Here is a 16,007-nt window from a genome sequence, read left to right on the forward strand (position 1 = left end):
TGTGGCTTGTAGGCCTCTCCAGGTCTCCGTCTAACCATCAGACGACCATGTGTTGGGCAAAGCTGAAAATTGGACTCATCAGAGAAGACGAACTAGGAGACCCTCCAGTCCGCTTTGGTTCAATCCTTATGGTCTTTTACAAACCTCAGCCAGGCAAAGTACAACGTTGTCCCGGAAAGAAAAACTTGCTTCCTTTTGCTCTGACAATGTTCCTCAACTCTGAGAAGTGTTTTTTCCAGCAGGGCAATGCTCCATGCCACACAGCCAGGCCAGTAAAGGTGTGGATGGAGTATCACCAGATCAGGACCCTGTCATGGCCAGCCCAATTTCGAGACCTGAATCCCATAAAAAAAACTCTGAAATGTGATCAAGAGGAAGATGGATGGTCACAAGCCATGAAAAGAAGCCGAGCTGCTTGAATTCTTGCGCCAGGAGTAGCATAAAGTCACCCAACAGCAATGTGAAAGACTGGTGGAGAGCATGCCAAGACACATGAAAGTTGTGATTTTAAATCAAGGTTATTCCACCAAATATTGATTTCTGAACTCTTCCTAAGTTAAAGCATTAGTATTGTGTAGCTTAAAAATGAATATGAGCTTGTTTTCTTTGCATTATTCGAGATCTGAAGACACTGCATCTTTTTTGCTATTTTGACCAATTGTCATTTTTCTGCAAATAAATGATCTAAATGACAATATTTTTATTTGAAATTTGGTAGGAATGTTGCCAGTAGGTTATATAATAAAACAAAAATGTACATTTTACTTTAACACATACCAATAAATAGTAAAACCAGATAAACTGATAATTTTGAAGTGGTCTCTTAATTTTTTCCGCGGCTTTATATGTAAAAGCCTATACATTGTTGGATTGTACATTAAACTGATGAAACAGAATCTGACAAAAAACAAAACAGAGGACCCTAGTTATTTATTCAACAGATTAATGACATGGAAGCACAGCGACACACACGGCGTGATATCACACCATGATAGCTGCTCAAACATATTTCAGTCAGGTTGTTGGAGGCATCAGCTGCATGACTTTTTCAAACAGGGGCATGACAAAATGTAAAGAAATGTAACAAAGAGTCTGTAAAATGTTCTAAAAATACAGACTGTAACAAAGAGAGTCTGCAAAATGTTCTAAAAATACAGACTGTAACAAAGAGAGTCTACAAAATGTTTTATAAAATACAGACTTACAAAGAATCTGCAGACTGTAGCTTGCTCTAAATATAAAGTCTTTAAAAAGAAACTAGTTGCCTACTTCAGGTGTTCAAACTAGAAAAGACAGGTGAAGTATTTGAACCTCCCACTTACCTCTTCCTCTAATTTGTGTGTCTATGTGTATTTCTTTTAAACAGTATACATATTTTGAGAGTAAACAGCAGTGTGTGGACTCTATTTGTTATATTCTGAACTTTACTTGCTCCAGGACCTGTGGGCCGTATGTGCGCTCTCTTTCTACGGTCTGAATTCAGTGTGTGCCACCAGCTGTGGTGCTCTGGCCACTTCTCTAGAGATGCATTTAAATGCTGAGAGGCTTATCTGCCATATTAGGAGCTAAAGATGGTTCTTTATGAGGAAATAAACTGCAGTATGCTCATAATGACCGGAAATAAACCGGAGTGATTTCAAGCAGATGAAATGATTTATGATTCTGTCACCTGAGTTTTTTAATGTGAAATGAATGCTGGGGAGAAAGAAAAAAACTGCTAACAGTCACGATAAGCTTGGCCTTATTTCCCCCCCCATACTAACATATGGCTTTTAGGGAGATTGCTGCCAAAACACCTCCAAATAGGCCTGATGATTAAAAATGCTCTCTAGTAAGATAAGATCACAGAATGTTCCTCCTAATTTATAGTGACTAGTGGCTATGCTGTACTGCCAGCATTCTGGAGGATAGACCAGCATAGCACACAGGAGCCTAAAATCAAACGGAGATCCCTGACAAGCATGGCCTTCTGAGCAGATTTGCTGTACTGAGTCATCATATGGCACATATGTAACTGGAGTAGATGCAGGGGAATTATGTAAATTAACTCCCCATGAGAGCCTCTGGTATCTGAGTGAGAATCCATTTGTAAGGCCGCAAACTCAGGTAGCATTGTAAATCACAGAGGGGAGTTTGTATAGAACTACCTCCTGGGACAGACACAAAACCCAGACTTGCGAATTACGAATGCAATGCAAATATGCCCCTGGTGAAACCTCTCCACAGAACAACATGTACACATTGAAATGTTATTCCCATGCTACATGGCAAGTCCAAGGTATAATTGGCAGGATAATACAGGTGACTCACTCGTATGTGTTTTTCATCACAGGTGGTGAATTTAAGTATGGCTATTCCCCCAAATTCGATTCCAAGCAGAGGCTTTGGCAACCAACTGTTATTTGACACCCACCTTCCCAAACAAGCTCTATTAAAGGCAGATTTATGACTCATATTACACGCACATCTGTTCACGGTCTGTGACATGCACTTGTTATGGTCTCCTGGAAGTGAGTATAAAGCTTATGCTCACCACTGGATCACGGAATGGAGGCTCATTAAAAGATGCTTGTCTACACTTGGGAGGAAGGAGAGCTTTACTCAGGACTAGGAAATAATCCTAGACCGACACAAAGACTCAGGAAGTCTGCTGGCACAACTGCATGTGTTGGCAGGGCATGTTGGGAAAATGTGGTGGAGTTAACAGAAAGAATGAGTGAGAGAGAGAGAGAGCGAGAGAGAGGGGGATAAAGAGAGCAAGAGAGAATGAGTTAGCAGAAGGGGCAATAGGAGAGTGAAAGAAAGCAATCGAAAGAAAAGAAGTCCTAAGATATTATATTCTCCATACATTTCCACAAGGAGCTGTGCCTAACACAATAATTCAGTGAAAAATGCAAAATGACACATTTATGAGAGCATTCTTTTGGATTGATGAAGGTCTTGAGGGATAATATTGCAGCGGCAGTAACAGACTCACACACAATGCTCTCACAGCAATAATGCCTAGCTGGGCAGAGTGATGCATCTATGCAGCATAACACTGATATAGATCAAACCATAACACCTAGCTGGGTACCTCTGCTACAGCCAGAGCAAGCAGTGGCCAGATACAGTGCATACACGTCTGAAGGGAGATACTGTATAAAACATGTTTGGAGGGATTATCTCAAGAATTGTTCATCATAACTCCACACAAGCACACAGTAAAACATTTTAAGCCTGAGGCATGACTACAAACTCAGTCAAGGAGACAGCTGGCCCACAGCTCCAATTAAAAGAGCGGAACTTTAGAATACCCAAGGAAACAACATAACATCAGTGTGGCGAATAGGACAGGTTAACGTGTCACACAGAATCCTTCTAGGGGGGCTTACCGGTCTTTGCCTGTCTCCTTCTTGAAGACCATGTCACAGTAGTTCATGCGCTCCTCAGTGGTGACGTAGATGCGGGCCTGTGGGTAGTTTTCGGCCGCCTGCTTCAGCATGTTGTATACGATGCCCTTGCCGTCCTTGCGCATGTTTCTGAGCGGCCCCCACACCACGTAGACCGTGTCGTTGGCCTGGCCGAAGAAGTACTGCGGCTTCTGCAGGAGCAGCGGCACGCTGGTGTGCGAGACCACCCTCAGCGTGGTGCGCCGGCCCACGTCGCGCTCGAAGCCCAGCGTCGGTGCGTTGTTCATTCGCCAGATGCAGGAGGAGCGGTCAATCTCAGGCCCCGCCTGCTGACCAAGCATCTGGCCCGAGCTGGACACGATGCTGCACACGTCACAGTGCAGCTTCAGAGGCTGAGGGGAGACACATGGGGAGAAGGTTAGCATGTACCTCATAGCTAACACAATGTCATTCAAATTCAAGTTGAATTGCTCATAGATGTGCACTACAATGGAGATCTGAGGATTATAGGGTTTGGAGTAAAAGGCACATGGTGAAGAGTCAAAGTTGTCTCTCAGAAACCGTGGGTAGGGTAGTGTGAATGCCAGCTACAGACAACTACCCTTGGTCTTTTTTAAATCACACTATTCACTGTTGGACGTTGTAGAGAATCAGACATGATCAGCATTTGGTCCTGGCTTGCTATAGCAGCACCACCAGAAGGCACATCCCCTTTTGTTTTTAGCTAGTGTTTGGTTAATAGGATACTGTGGAGGTCTCAGAGGCTACAGCAGGCACAGACACTCGCCAGTGAGAGCACAACTCGTGTAGTTCCAGAACATTTCTTAACTGTCTTTGAGGATAGGAGATGTGAAGGACAACCATGTGATAAGCATTTAGCACACCACCGTTCTGTCACAGCAGAACCGAACCAATCAAAAGCTTTAGAGGCTGATAGGCAAGGGGTGACACCCAGTTAGCATTCAGAGCTGGCTCTAGCTGTCAGATTCATAGGCTTTCATTAAATGTTAAAACTTCACAAGCTGATCAAATTCATCAAATTGTGATTTAGCAGCAGTAATCATCCCCTGCAAGGACAGCCACATATTAATAAGTGTCTGAATAGTAATACAGCCTGTCACTTTTTTCTTTCTTTTATCAGCGAAAATTGACAATGCCCCAGTAAAAACCTTGCAGCAGTACAACCGGAGAGACTAAATTCTGACACTGCCTTATAAAATGACTGTACCCTGAAACATTTGCTACAAGAGATTCAACCAGGTGGAGTTTGGTCCGCCATCTTTGTTTGTTTGCAGTTGTGTGAGTGCTCTGTTAAAGCGACACAATGCAACAATTCGATACTTTTTGAGGTATGGTTTTATAGGAAACTAGTTTTGGCACCATCCTCAAATTCATTTTGATGGCATATGTTCATGTGAAGGACCAATAAAGACCTGTGTCTTTCCAACTAGCCATCCAGGATATGCACTATGTAGTTCTGTGTTCCAGGCTGGAACACCCTGCAAAAATGGAAGAAAAGCTTTCAAAGCATGACATTGCTATACTGCCAAAAGACAGTGTGTTGGCAAGCCTCTATCAGTGTCAACTAGGCTGCTGCTGGTGTTTGCAAGGTTTTGTACACCTTTCAGGTAGGTAGATTGCTAGTTTTGGAACAGAACTACTTATTGCTGCTTTAACATTACGTCAGTTGAACGTGGTGCAAATGAAAACAGAAAAAAAGCCCTTGAAGGTATGTCGTTCTTAGGGAGCTTCCCAGTAGAAACCTTGATATCTAGAACTGAGTCCCTAGAACCTTCTGGTCCGAAAGTGTTATTGTGATTCCCTATTTGTCGCAATCAAGAAAATAAAGGCCTGCTGTTTATACATAGCGCTAAATGTTTGTTAAATGGAAATATACTTGATGGAAAACAGAAACAGTTTGCTACTTTAGAAAGACTTACGTTGATTAAATTATGTTATCACAATGGTGCTAAATAAACAATAGCATAAAAATGCAAATAAAGTCTCTAAATCTCCTGTTAGGACAAAGTCAATTGTTATATTTCGTGTCATAACATTACATTCATCAGATTGTGTTCTCTGCATTTAGCCAGCTAATGTACCAGGGGCCCCTAGATTGCAATCACATCACATCAACAAATTACCGATTGTTTGCCCTGCTTGGTTAATCTACAGAATTGAACAACACATTAGCATGCTCTAGGGTTGATGGAGTGGGCACTGATCGACCAGTGCATGTTCGTCAATTAGGAGGCCACGCATGCTCAGCTCACGGACGATGCTATCAGTTAAAGGCACCGTGTGTCATCTCCCCTTGTGATCAAGAACGGCGAGACACCAGCAGGTCGACAGGGCTTAGCTTCACAGACTCGCCATGCACTAACAAGCACACTGTCTGTGACTAAGGCAGAGGGCAAGATGACATTCTGTTTCTGACATACTTTAAATAGGCTACCAATGACACCTCCTGGTAATGGAGTGGCTTGCTCTCTTTCACTTGCACTCACTTAAATGTTTATAAATATGACACACAAGCCATTTATACCTGCCAAACTTACCTCCATTTTGTTCAACTTAATGGTAAACTGTAATTTTTTAATTTTTGTTTCTATTTTTGAACCCCATGTTACATGTTACTGGGTGACAGCTAGAGAAAACAAGAACACATAAGTGCTTATTGCCAGACAGCTCCAGTAGATATCCAAACACATTGCATGATGGTGCTCAGTTTCGTCACCCCTCACTGATGTATGTTGGAGGAGAGTAGCCCTGGGCTGTCAACAGCCCCCATCCATTAGCACCCACTCTCACCCTGCCTGTCACACAACTCCATTTTTCACAGCTCCCTGAGCACATTGATCGGCCGCACCCAGCAGGGGGATGCACTGGTGGAGCTGGGGAGAAAGGGTAGAAGAGAGGGAAGGAGAAGGGAGGGGAGGGGAGGGGAGGGGAGGAGAAGAGAGGAGAGGACAAGGAAGGAAAGGATGAGATGCAAAGAAAATAGGAGAGAGGAGAGGAGAGGAGAGGAGAGGAGAATATTAAAGTGGGAAGGAGAAGAGAGGGAGGAGAAACAAAGAGGAAAGAAGAGAGGAAAAGGAAGGAAATGAGAGAAGAGGAGAGGGAAAGGGGAGGACAGGAGGGGATAAGAAAAGGATGAGAGAGGAGGGCAGGAGAGGAGAGGATAAGAAAAGGATGACAGAGGAGATGAGCGGGAAGGAGATTAGCATGCACTGCTAACTGTGCATGAAAACCTGGTGCGCCTCTGCCTTTGGAACCCAATGAACACAGGCGCTCCAGGCATCCCAGCTGTAACAGGCCTGCCTCCTGTGACATGAAGGACAGCGTGTGTGTGCACAGCTGTCAGGTGGGGATACACACACACGCCACGCCGTGAGAGTGGAGACAGCTCGCTGTCTTTCAGAAACATCAGGGATGAGAGTGAGAGCAGGGCTGGCATTAGGCTGTCACGGCTCGGAAAAACACAGTGAGGGAAGGACTGCCCAACCAATTCTGATCAACGCTTTCAAATGGGAAGAAACTAAATGCAAAACTCACTTATAGGTATAGGTCTAGATAAATAATGTATATATATACTATATGTATATTATGTACATATACATATAAGTGTGTGTGTTTTCCCTGAGTAAGTCAAAGCTAACAAGGCGATCGGCAAAACACAGATGGCCTTCTTCTACTTATAATTACTCATTAGGTGTGGTTTACATTGTTTTATGGTGCCTCTAACACACATGTCAGAACTGCATTGTACCATTTGTTGATTTCCCACCCTCCTGCTGGTATTTTTATCACTATCCTCTGTCTCTGGTTTTCTCCCCGTGTTTTTCCATGCAAGGGTTAAACTAGGGGCAGGAGAATGGATTTAAGAGTACTAAGTAAGATATTGCATTAGAAGATGATTTCTTTGTCATGTTTGGGCTTATTTGAAAGGACTCAGCCTGAGTGGTAGAGTGGTCTCAGCCCTGCAGCTGCATAAATAGTCTTAACATGGTTTTCAGAGACATGAGAATTCTGGTCTCTGTGGGTAGGAGGTAACCCCCCTCTGGAGGGGACAAACCCTTCTTTGTCTGTTTCAATGTGTGATCCTTATCAAGAAACACCACTGTCCATGTGGCTAATTATTATACCAGATGTGGGATTAAATGGGTACTTAAGGGGAAGATAACCAAAGGACTGTATTCTGTAAACAAATCCTCACGCACTCTATGTGTGTAGTCATCTTCTTCTGAGCAGCCAAGTTTGTTCATATTCTCTGAATGTTTGGATGTTTCATATGTTTCTTTTATACTTGTAGCCTTAGATTATTTACCTTAGACTCGTTGAATATGTAACTATTTTAGTAACTTGTACCTGACTGAATACATTTTGAAACTCAAACTGACCCACAGTGGCCTTTCCAGAAATTCTTAACCAGAGAAGTATTTGTAGGTCACGGTGTTTCCGCAATGGCTGCTAGGATTAGTTTCAAACCGAATAGCAATATGTAAGTATTCAGGACCTGGAAAATGAACTGGGCTACACATGCTACAGCAGAAGTGTTAATTGTATTATACGGTGCAGAATTGCAGACCAGCCTCTGCACTGGATCGAATGGTTATATGGAGACGTAAAGCAGCCTGGCGCCCGTCACTGGACCAAGTCGATCGAACAAGCTGCTTAGCCCCGTAACAGCACTGTAGCCTCTGAGGTAGTCTCCAGAACTAGAAACAGGTTGTCTTCATGGAATTATGCCAAAAGATAAGTAATCGGCCGTGGCAAAATCTTGTGCGACTCTAATCTTGGAGGAAACTGGTTATAAAAAAGTAAGAGGGGTATTCATCAAAATAGATTGTAGGTATCCAAAGAGATGACCTCAGGTTCAGTCAGATTAATTATGTTGGAGTCAGATTAACTATGGTTGTACCAAGAAAGGTGCTTTAATAAATATTATATTTCAGCAAAGCGCAGAGAGACAAACAGGATGAAACCTTCGGACACCTATTCCGCCATTGGTTTGGGAAAGTTGTCCTTTACATCCCTGACTTATGAATGATAACACACTTACTTTGAACAGTTCTAGCATTAGAAAAAAACTGCACACTGGCAGTTTCATTGCTCCATACTATGTTTATGGATGGGAACTGCTGCATGCTGCAAAACACTGTCACATTTTTCAGGATCCGCTTTGTCTGAAATAGATTGGGTGTAGAACCTAGTGTTGACTGCAAAGCAACATGGTAATGATCTAAAATTGTGATTAATCATATAATAATTTCACCAGCTACTGAAACCACAAGAGCACGACCAAAGCAGCGGAGCTGAACATCTACAGAAAGTGTGTGTAGAGCAGGTACACACAGGCATGCAGGTAAATCTATATGCTGGAACACAAAATATTTTTTCATCAAAGCTATGTGCTAAAACATGTCCATTCCAAATAGAGCTGATTACGGTACAACAATATGCACACTGCCCTCAGGTGGCCCAACTGACACACTGTACGCATCCAAGATTTATTTGATCCGTTTCAATTAAAGGTAGGTCGTTGACTGGTGAAAGGATGTTGATATTTACACAAACACAACGTTTTTTTACGCTAAAGGGCCGTGAGGAGCAATTTTCTGAATTTGACAAAAATAAGAGTGCTGAAGAAGAATCAGGGACTACACCTTTAAAACAAGCAAAAGAACATTCTGAGGGATTCTCACTGAGACTGATCAGCAGCTCTTTCTCTCAACTACCTGTGCTCCACTCAATGCACCCAGCCCTGCAGAACGTCGTTCGTTTGGACCCTAAGATGTGTAAATGAATCCGGTCCATTGTGGCCCAGGCAGTGTGCTACATCTGAAACCTTTTTCATCATCTCTTTTCCTCAGCAAAGATCGTCTATCAGCATGCCCTTCGGCTTCAAAGTCTCACCCACTGCGCAGTCTGAACACTAGAACATTTTTTATTTTATTTTTTTTACTAGCAGAGACACCAAGAAGCAGTTTGCACCAGCGCTCCAAGCAGCGCACAAGACAATCACTAATTTATGCCTTGAGGGGGTTATGCTTAACCTTGAGATTCATGAGAATGCTTAAAGCATTATTCGTTAATAGGGAATGATTACATCACATTATGAGCTCAACTTCAGAGCCAGGCGTGAGAGTGGAGCTCTCCAACTGATTTATAAGCAGCAACACGCACAGAAAGAGAGAGAAAGAGGCAAAACTGTTCTCAGAGTCCCTTTCCTGTACTTGTGAGGGGTTGATAATGTAATAGCAATGATGAGCCAGGACATATTACTCTATGCTGTGAATGCTTTGGAGACATATCATGAGCCGAATCTGTTTTCTAAAATGTTTTCATTTAAATACAAGAAAAATCTTGCTATTCGGCTCTCATGGGGAATAATTAAAAAAAAATAAAGCAAGGATTTGAAAGTGATTAATAAACAGTAGGAAAATGCCCCAGATTCGGATACAGAGATGGTGGAAGACTGGCCAGGTCATGTAGCCACTACCAGGACTTGCTGTGTGTGGGCAACATAGATATTCATCACACGCAATACCAAGTCTGCATAATTCAAACGAGCCGCGCCAAAACAGATAACCCTGACCGCTGACGGATTAATGAAACATGCATCCATGGCCCCACACTGATACCATCTCACCATGGCTTGACACCTACTGTACAGGACCCACCAACACTACATTAACAAAGGTATAATACGTGTCCAATCACTGCCTAATGAAAGCTGGCAGCTTGCACAGCAACCTGTCAGAGGTCTCCTAATCTACTATTCCATATGACACAAGGGAACCACCTTGACCCGCAGTATGTTTTAAAGCCCTATGAATGATTCATTGGTCAGGTAATGCAACTTTTTTCTGCTGAGGTCTTAGGTTTCCCCCACCCACCCCAGTACCCATAGGCACTGGAGGCTTCTGAGTGCATGGAGCTGCTTTAAGAGAGAGCGATGGGAAAAGACAGACACTGGCCTGGTCTCGCCATAATGCAGTTACATGAATGAGTGTTGTTCCTCCATAAGGGAAAAATGGGATGTGTTTGTGTGTGTGTGTGTGTGTGTGTGTGTGTGTGTGTTTGGGCACTTGTTGACACAGACGAGAATGCGAGGGACTAGACTGGGTTAGTGTTAGGGTAAGGGAGCTGCTACTGCAGTCTTAGTGGTGTGGACAGCCCCTACTCAAACTAATGTACCCAAACTAATGTGAGTACCCCACAAAGATGAAGGGTACTTCGTGTATGAGGAGGAAGTGGTGAGTGGTGTGTGTGTGTGTGTGTGTGTGAATGAGTATGTCTGAACACTAAAATTATTCCATGTGAGCCTTTTCAAAGACAAGGCCAATGCAACCCAGTTTGCCATATTTGGAGGAACTGTTCTCAGGGTCATTTAATTCTACTGTTCAATAGCACACAAGCTTTGATACTCTAGCACAAACTAAACCGAGAGTGTTGACAGCTCAAAGCTGTCTGAAGAATGTTACGGGTCCCATACACAGATGAAAAATGTAGGTAGCATTTTTACCCTGGCCCCCATAATGAAGACTTAATGTGCTACTAACTGAGTATTTCATGAAGTATTCTGTAAATGGCAGATGAATGGCTGGTCCTTATGGGACTGGTTGAAAATGACAGGGCTTTATTGCTTTTGATTCTGCTCTGTGCGTCTGTGTGTGTGACTGGCATCAGAATGTACGGAAGACAAACTGGCTTAGAGCACTATAGGTCCTTGGAGAATATTAAATCCCTTGGCAGAGATTTCTCCCTTCGTTGCATCCTGGTCATTTTTAGTGTCTTGACCTTAGACAAAGTAATATCTCGTGATTAAATAGCAGTGGTTGACTCAGATAAAAAAGGCCAAGCAAAATCCAAATAATACAAATATTTGAAATGTAAAATAGGGGCAAGACTTCACAGGATTGGTTGTAGACTACTGCAGTCTTATGATATCAATCAAATACAAAATTAATTTACATTAAATTAAACACAGAACTGTAGCTACAGAATGTTTAATACAGGCATCAGTGTAGCTCAGAAAACTAACTGCAGTGTAACGAACATCTCTTCCATCCACTTAACAGCTGAAGAGATGTCTGTTGGCTGGAGGCTCAACAAAACAAATGACTAGACCACCCAAGGCGACATATCCTTACCATCAGATGTGTTCCACAGCAAGAGCTCTGAGATACTGCTCAGTACTGACAAGGACATCCACAAAGAGAAAAGGGGTATCCATCAAACTGCCAGTTACTGGGGAAGACTTACTGAGCTGACAGCTAATCTCAGTTAGCCCCTTTGGCGAGCTTCTCTTCATGGTGAGCAAAACACTCCAAGGGAAGGTGATGGCATTAGCAAGATGCAGACACCAACAACCCCCCTTTTCACAACATGTAACCTAAATGGAACTTTCCCATGAAGTGAGGGAGAAACGTATAAGCAGTAATGATCTCCCACTCAATCTATAGTTGTTCGAAATGGTTTGAAACTCTGTCCTCATTTCATATGAGGTGGAAAGAAACAACACTCTTTCCAGGTGACCAATGCATGGGGTATGAGTGAAAGCTGATTAATTAACTGCACAAACACCTTCGACCGCCCTTTTCATCTGGCTAATTGTAGTTATAAATCACTCTCCTGGAGGATGCATTCCCACAGAGCCAAAAGACTTGCGTTGCTCCAGGCAACGGCTCAAGTGACCTTGAGAATGGGAATGAGCTGACTTGTTCTCCACTCCCTGACCCAGGCAGCCACATGGCTCCCCGTTCTTTGGGCATGGTGGTGAAACTAGCGAGCTCAAAGTTTTGGGTGGCACTGCTGTCAAGGCAAAACTACCAAAACCAGTAGTACAGTGCATTCACATTTAGTTCTAATACCAGCTAACACCAACCCAGTGAAAACATGTGAGATACAATGGTTTGTTACCTCTGACATTAGCTATACCAGTTTTCTTGTTCCAATGTGACGAGTGTAGGTGACAGCAGTGGTCTAGAGGGGGGTCTGTTTCTTACCTCCTGTTTGGGGATGCTGAGGTAGCCTGGGTGGGGTTTGAACGCCTTGGGAGGCTGCCGGTAGAACATCCAGTGGCTGCTGAAGCTCTGGCCAAAGACGGGCTGCAGCAGGTCGTAGGGCTTCCCAGAGTAATTTACCACCACCACGAACAGAGACACCACCACGATCAGGCCTGTCGCGATGACCGACTTTCTCTGAGGAAGGAAAGTGAGATTGAAAGTGAGGACGGAGAGCGTGATGATTAGACATTTACCCTGGAGAAAGCTCACTGCGTAGTTTATTGGGATCAAGTCTGGGAAGCTCACCAAAACTACTGACATGTGCGCTGCAAATATGTTGGCAGTCTGAGTCTAAAACCTCTTAACCCCTGTCTGCAGCTAAGCAGTCTGAGCGAGACCTGATACCATCCCCACAGCTATTGGGGATAAAGCTATTTAATGTCACTGAATAGTTAATCCTATTCCAAAGTTCACCTGATATGAGGAGTAATTCTCCTCACTCTCTGAATAGTTGACGCTGGCAAATCCATACAAATTCATCATTGCCTTTTTTCTCTGACAAAGCCTTGCAGCCTTTTGTGCTGTTACTCTGTGCTGTAGGCCGGTTCTAGGCACATTGATATGAAGAACGTCAAGTGCTCTCCAGTATATAGTAGAACCTGACGACATAACACAACAGAAATACAATAAAGTTTGCACCTTATAAGACCACTTAAAAAATAGGAATGGCAGTCTAACAATGGCAGGCTTCAGTGTAACAATATTGTCATGAACAAGATGTTCATGGCAATGTAGACATGACCAAACTGTTTACTGTTTACTGACAGACTAAAGACTGCTTCTGACATGATGCTTTAATGCTATAATGTAGTTAATATCTATGTTTTGTATCATAATGGTAAACCTGCTCTCTGCTAGAAGAGGACAGATATTGCTCTCAGTTTGTGAGGTTGGATTTGCAGAATCTTTAAAGTAGTTGGCATGAAGTTTGCCATCTACTTTTCAATCGCAGTGGGATTACAGGGTGTCTGTCAGCAAAACTGCCTTGGCTTCCCGGCAGAGCTTAAATCTCTGACATCAAAAGTTGCATGGTGGTTCCAGCCTGCGATTCTCAAGTGAGATCAAACACATGGAGAACTGACACCAAAAATGATCATTTACAGCTCACACTGTAAAAATACAGTATGGATTGGGTGAAATGTTACATCATAATATATAACATCATGTTATATTCAATGTGTCCTTTTTAAACTTGAAAACACTGCTGTTATATAGCCTAAAGTCTTTCAAAAACCTGTGAGGTGTGAAGAAAATACGACGATATTAATACTGTCAGTGTAAACATTCAGTACGTGATACAACTGAAAAAACGTGAAAAACGTAAAGAAAAGACTAAACAGCACACGGTTAAACACATTACACAAGACATTCAAGCTCCAATTAGCAACATTACATTATGGTGGTTAATAAAATCAGTGGTCAGACTAAAGGTTATGCGAAAATGAATTATATTTTCTATTGATAATAAAGAGTTTGGAACAGTACAACATGACATGGCTGTCATCCCATTTCCCAAGAGGCTTTGCTCCGACCATTCTACATTAATATATGAAGAAAAAAGCGAATTAAATCGCTGGCCAATTTATATTTGTGGTCATGAAAGTTATGTAACGTCTGAATAAAAAGAATTAGATCAAGATAGGAGGCTGGATTAAATTCGAGACCCACCACGAGTAAGATTTAGAGGGAGAACAAGTGATATATATATTGGTTGGTGATCGCGAAGCGATCACGTGGGGCAAGGACGTCATCAGGTCGCGTGAATCCGTGCAGACGAACACCAGCCCCCGTACCGATTCAAATCTACTCACTTTCTACCCCCGATTTGGATCGTTGCAGATACCGTGTGCTGATAGAGAGTGCTCGTCTAAATGATAGGGCTATCTGCAGTGGCGGTTCTACAGGGAGGCCTGGGGTGGCCCGTGCCCCCGTAGACATGTCCTTGGCCACCCCTGCGGCCACCCCGTGCTGACCAAATAAAACAAAATATGAATTTATTGTGATTTTACACCAAGCGCCAAAAGCGGTACTAATGTGACGCAACGTTCCACACGGGTAAATTAAAACAGCGCACTGTAGTTTGCCATGTGTGGTGCTTGTTGGAGAGAGGAGCTACGATTTAAATGTTTAGCTCGCTCCCTATCATTAATGGATCGCTGGGTCTTAAGCTTAAACTGGTAGTCTGCCTATGCCTGTAGTGGTAACCATAGTGATGATATACAACTGTCTACCGGCTGAGCTGGTGATTTTTCTGCCACATGAAGGCAGAGAAGATTTTTTTCAAGAACCAAAAGATGGAAATATCCTATGCCTGTTGACTTTCCCAGATGTTATGTGAATACACAGACATCCCAAGTCTCCCTGAAGTTCCGGGAGTCTCCCGCATATTGAAAACGACTCCTTGATGCCCGCAAATTACTTAAAATCTCCCGGAATCTAGAGCGAGCGAGCCAGACCGCGCACAGACGTGATCCAAACCGCGTAAGCATCTGTGTAGCGCGCTCACGACAGAGAGGGAGAGGGACCTAGAGACTGTGCGTGTGTGAGGCAGTGTGAGTGTGTGCCTCAGGAGCATCCTGATTTACCTGTTTCGGTAAGTCAACAAATGAATTTTCAGTGTGGGCGGGCTTTTATCTCTTATCCCGACCGAATTAATCTGAAATTAATCAGTTCAGTGTATCTAGGAACAGGGCACGGGGAGAGTGCCCCCCAAAAAGAAAATGTAAGACATTTTACAACAGACTATACAAAGGTGTACATACCCCTGTCTTACAAAAGTAAACCACAATTACAGTCTTGCACACTGTACTATCTGTAACAGTGATTTCAGCATTGCCCATGGTGGGTTAAATGACTGTAAAAGACTTGTTGTTCATTTTGTATGGCCCTACCTCTCTTGCACTCATTCTTATGTTAAGTTAAGTTATACATGTTTATATGTTTTTAAAGTAATATAAGTTTATAATCTTTAAATATCATTTGTTGCGGGTTTTTTATGTGCCCCCCTGGTTAAACCCTGGCCCCTCCTTGGCCCCCCTAGTAAAAATGGTCTAGAACCGCCACTGGCTATCTGTATTCTGAACTTTGCGTACAAAGACAAACTAGACTTCGTCTGAATTGGGCTTTAGTTTCTTTGTGGATGCAGGAGGGCAGTGGTGGCAGACACAGTGGGGCCAACATAATGATGATATGAAAAAAAGATTGGTAGGATTCCAAGCCACAGTCGATGTCTAGAGGCAGCAGAAACTCCAACTTATTGTCTGGGCATTGCAGAGACATACTGGGAGATGGTGCATTTTCAGACCAGGGAAAAGCTGACCATCTGGACTATCCTGTCATACTCGTCTGGCCCCATCAAAAAAAAGGGGGGGGAAAAGACATTTTCCTCTCCTCCTCTGATTTAAATCTGTGGCCACAAATCACTGCAAAATGATATGTCAAATTTCTGGGCGACTTTAAGGCCTGCAAAGGGATGGCAGGATGGCCTTTTGGCGGCCAGATGGACGACATATGACTCTGCTCATCATCCCCCTATCCATCAGGG

General features: G+C 43.1%; 1 protein-coding gene across 1 annotated transcript in view; it reads right to left on the minus strand.

Moving 5' to 3' along the window:
* Positions 1-16,007, minus strand: part of st6galnac3 (ST6 (alpha-N-acetyl-neuraminyl-2,3-beta-galactosyl-1,3)-N-acetylgalactosaminide alpha-2,6-sialyltransferase 3) — a 43,990-nt gene that overhangs the window by 14,230 nt on the left and 13,753 nt on the right. Inside the window, exons 2-3 of the mRNA XM_080837548.1 lie at positions 12,404-12,598; positions 3,375-3,784 (exon numbers count right to left, since the gene is read on the minus strand). Coding sequence (XP_080693674.1) covers positions 3,375-3,784; positions 12,404-12,598 — 605 coding nt within the window. The remainder of the gene's footprint in view (positions 1-3,374; positions 3,785-12,403; positions 12,599-16,007) is intronic.

The sequence above is a fragment of the Sprattus sprattus genome (assembly GCF_963457725.1).
Source record: "Sprattus sprattus genome assembly, chromosome: 4".
Lineage (NCBI taxonomy): Eukaryota > Metazoa > Chordata > Actinopteri > Clupeiformes > Clupeidae > Sprattus > Sprattus sprattus.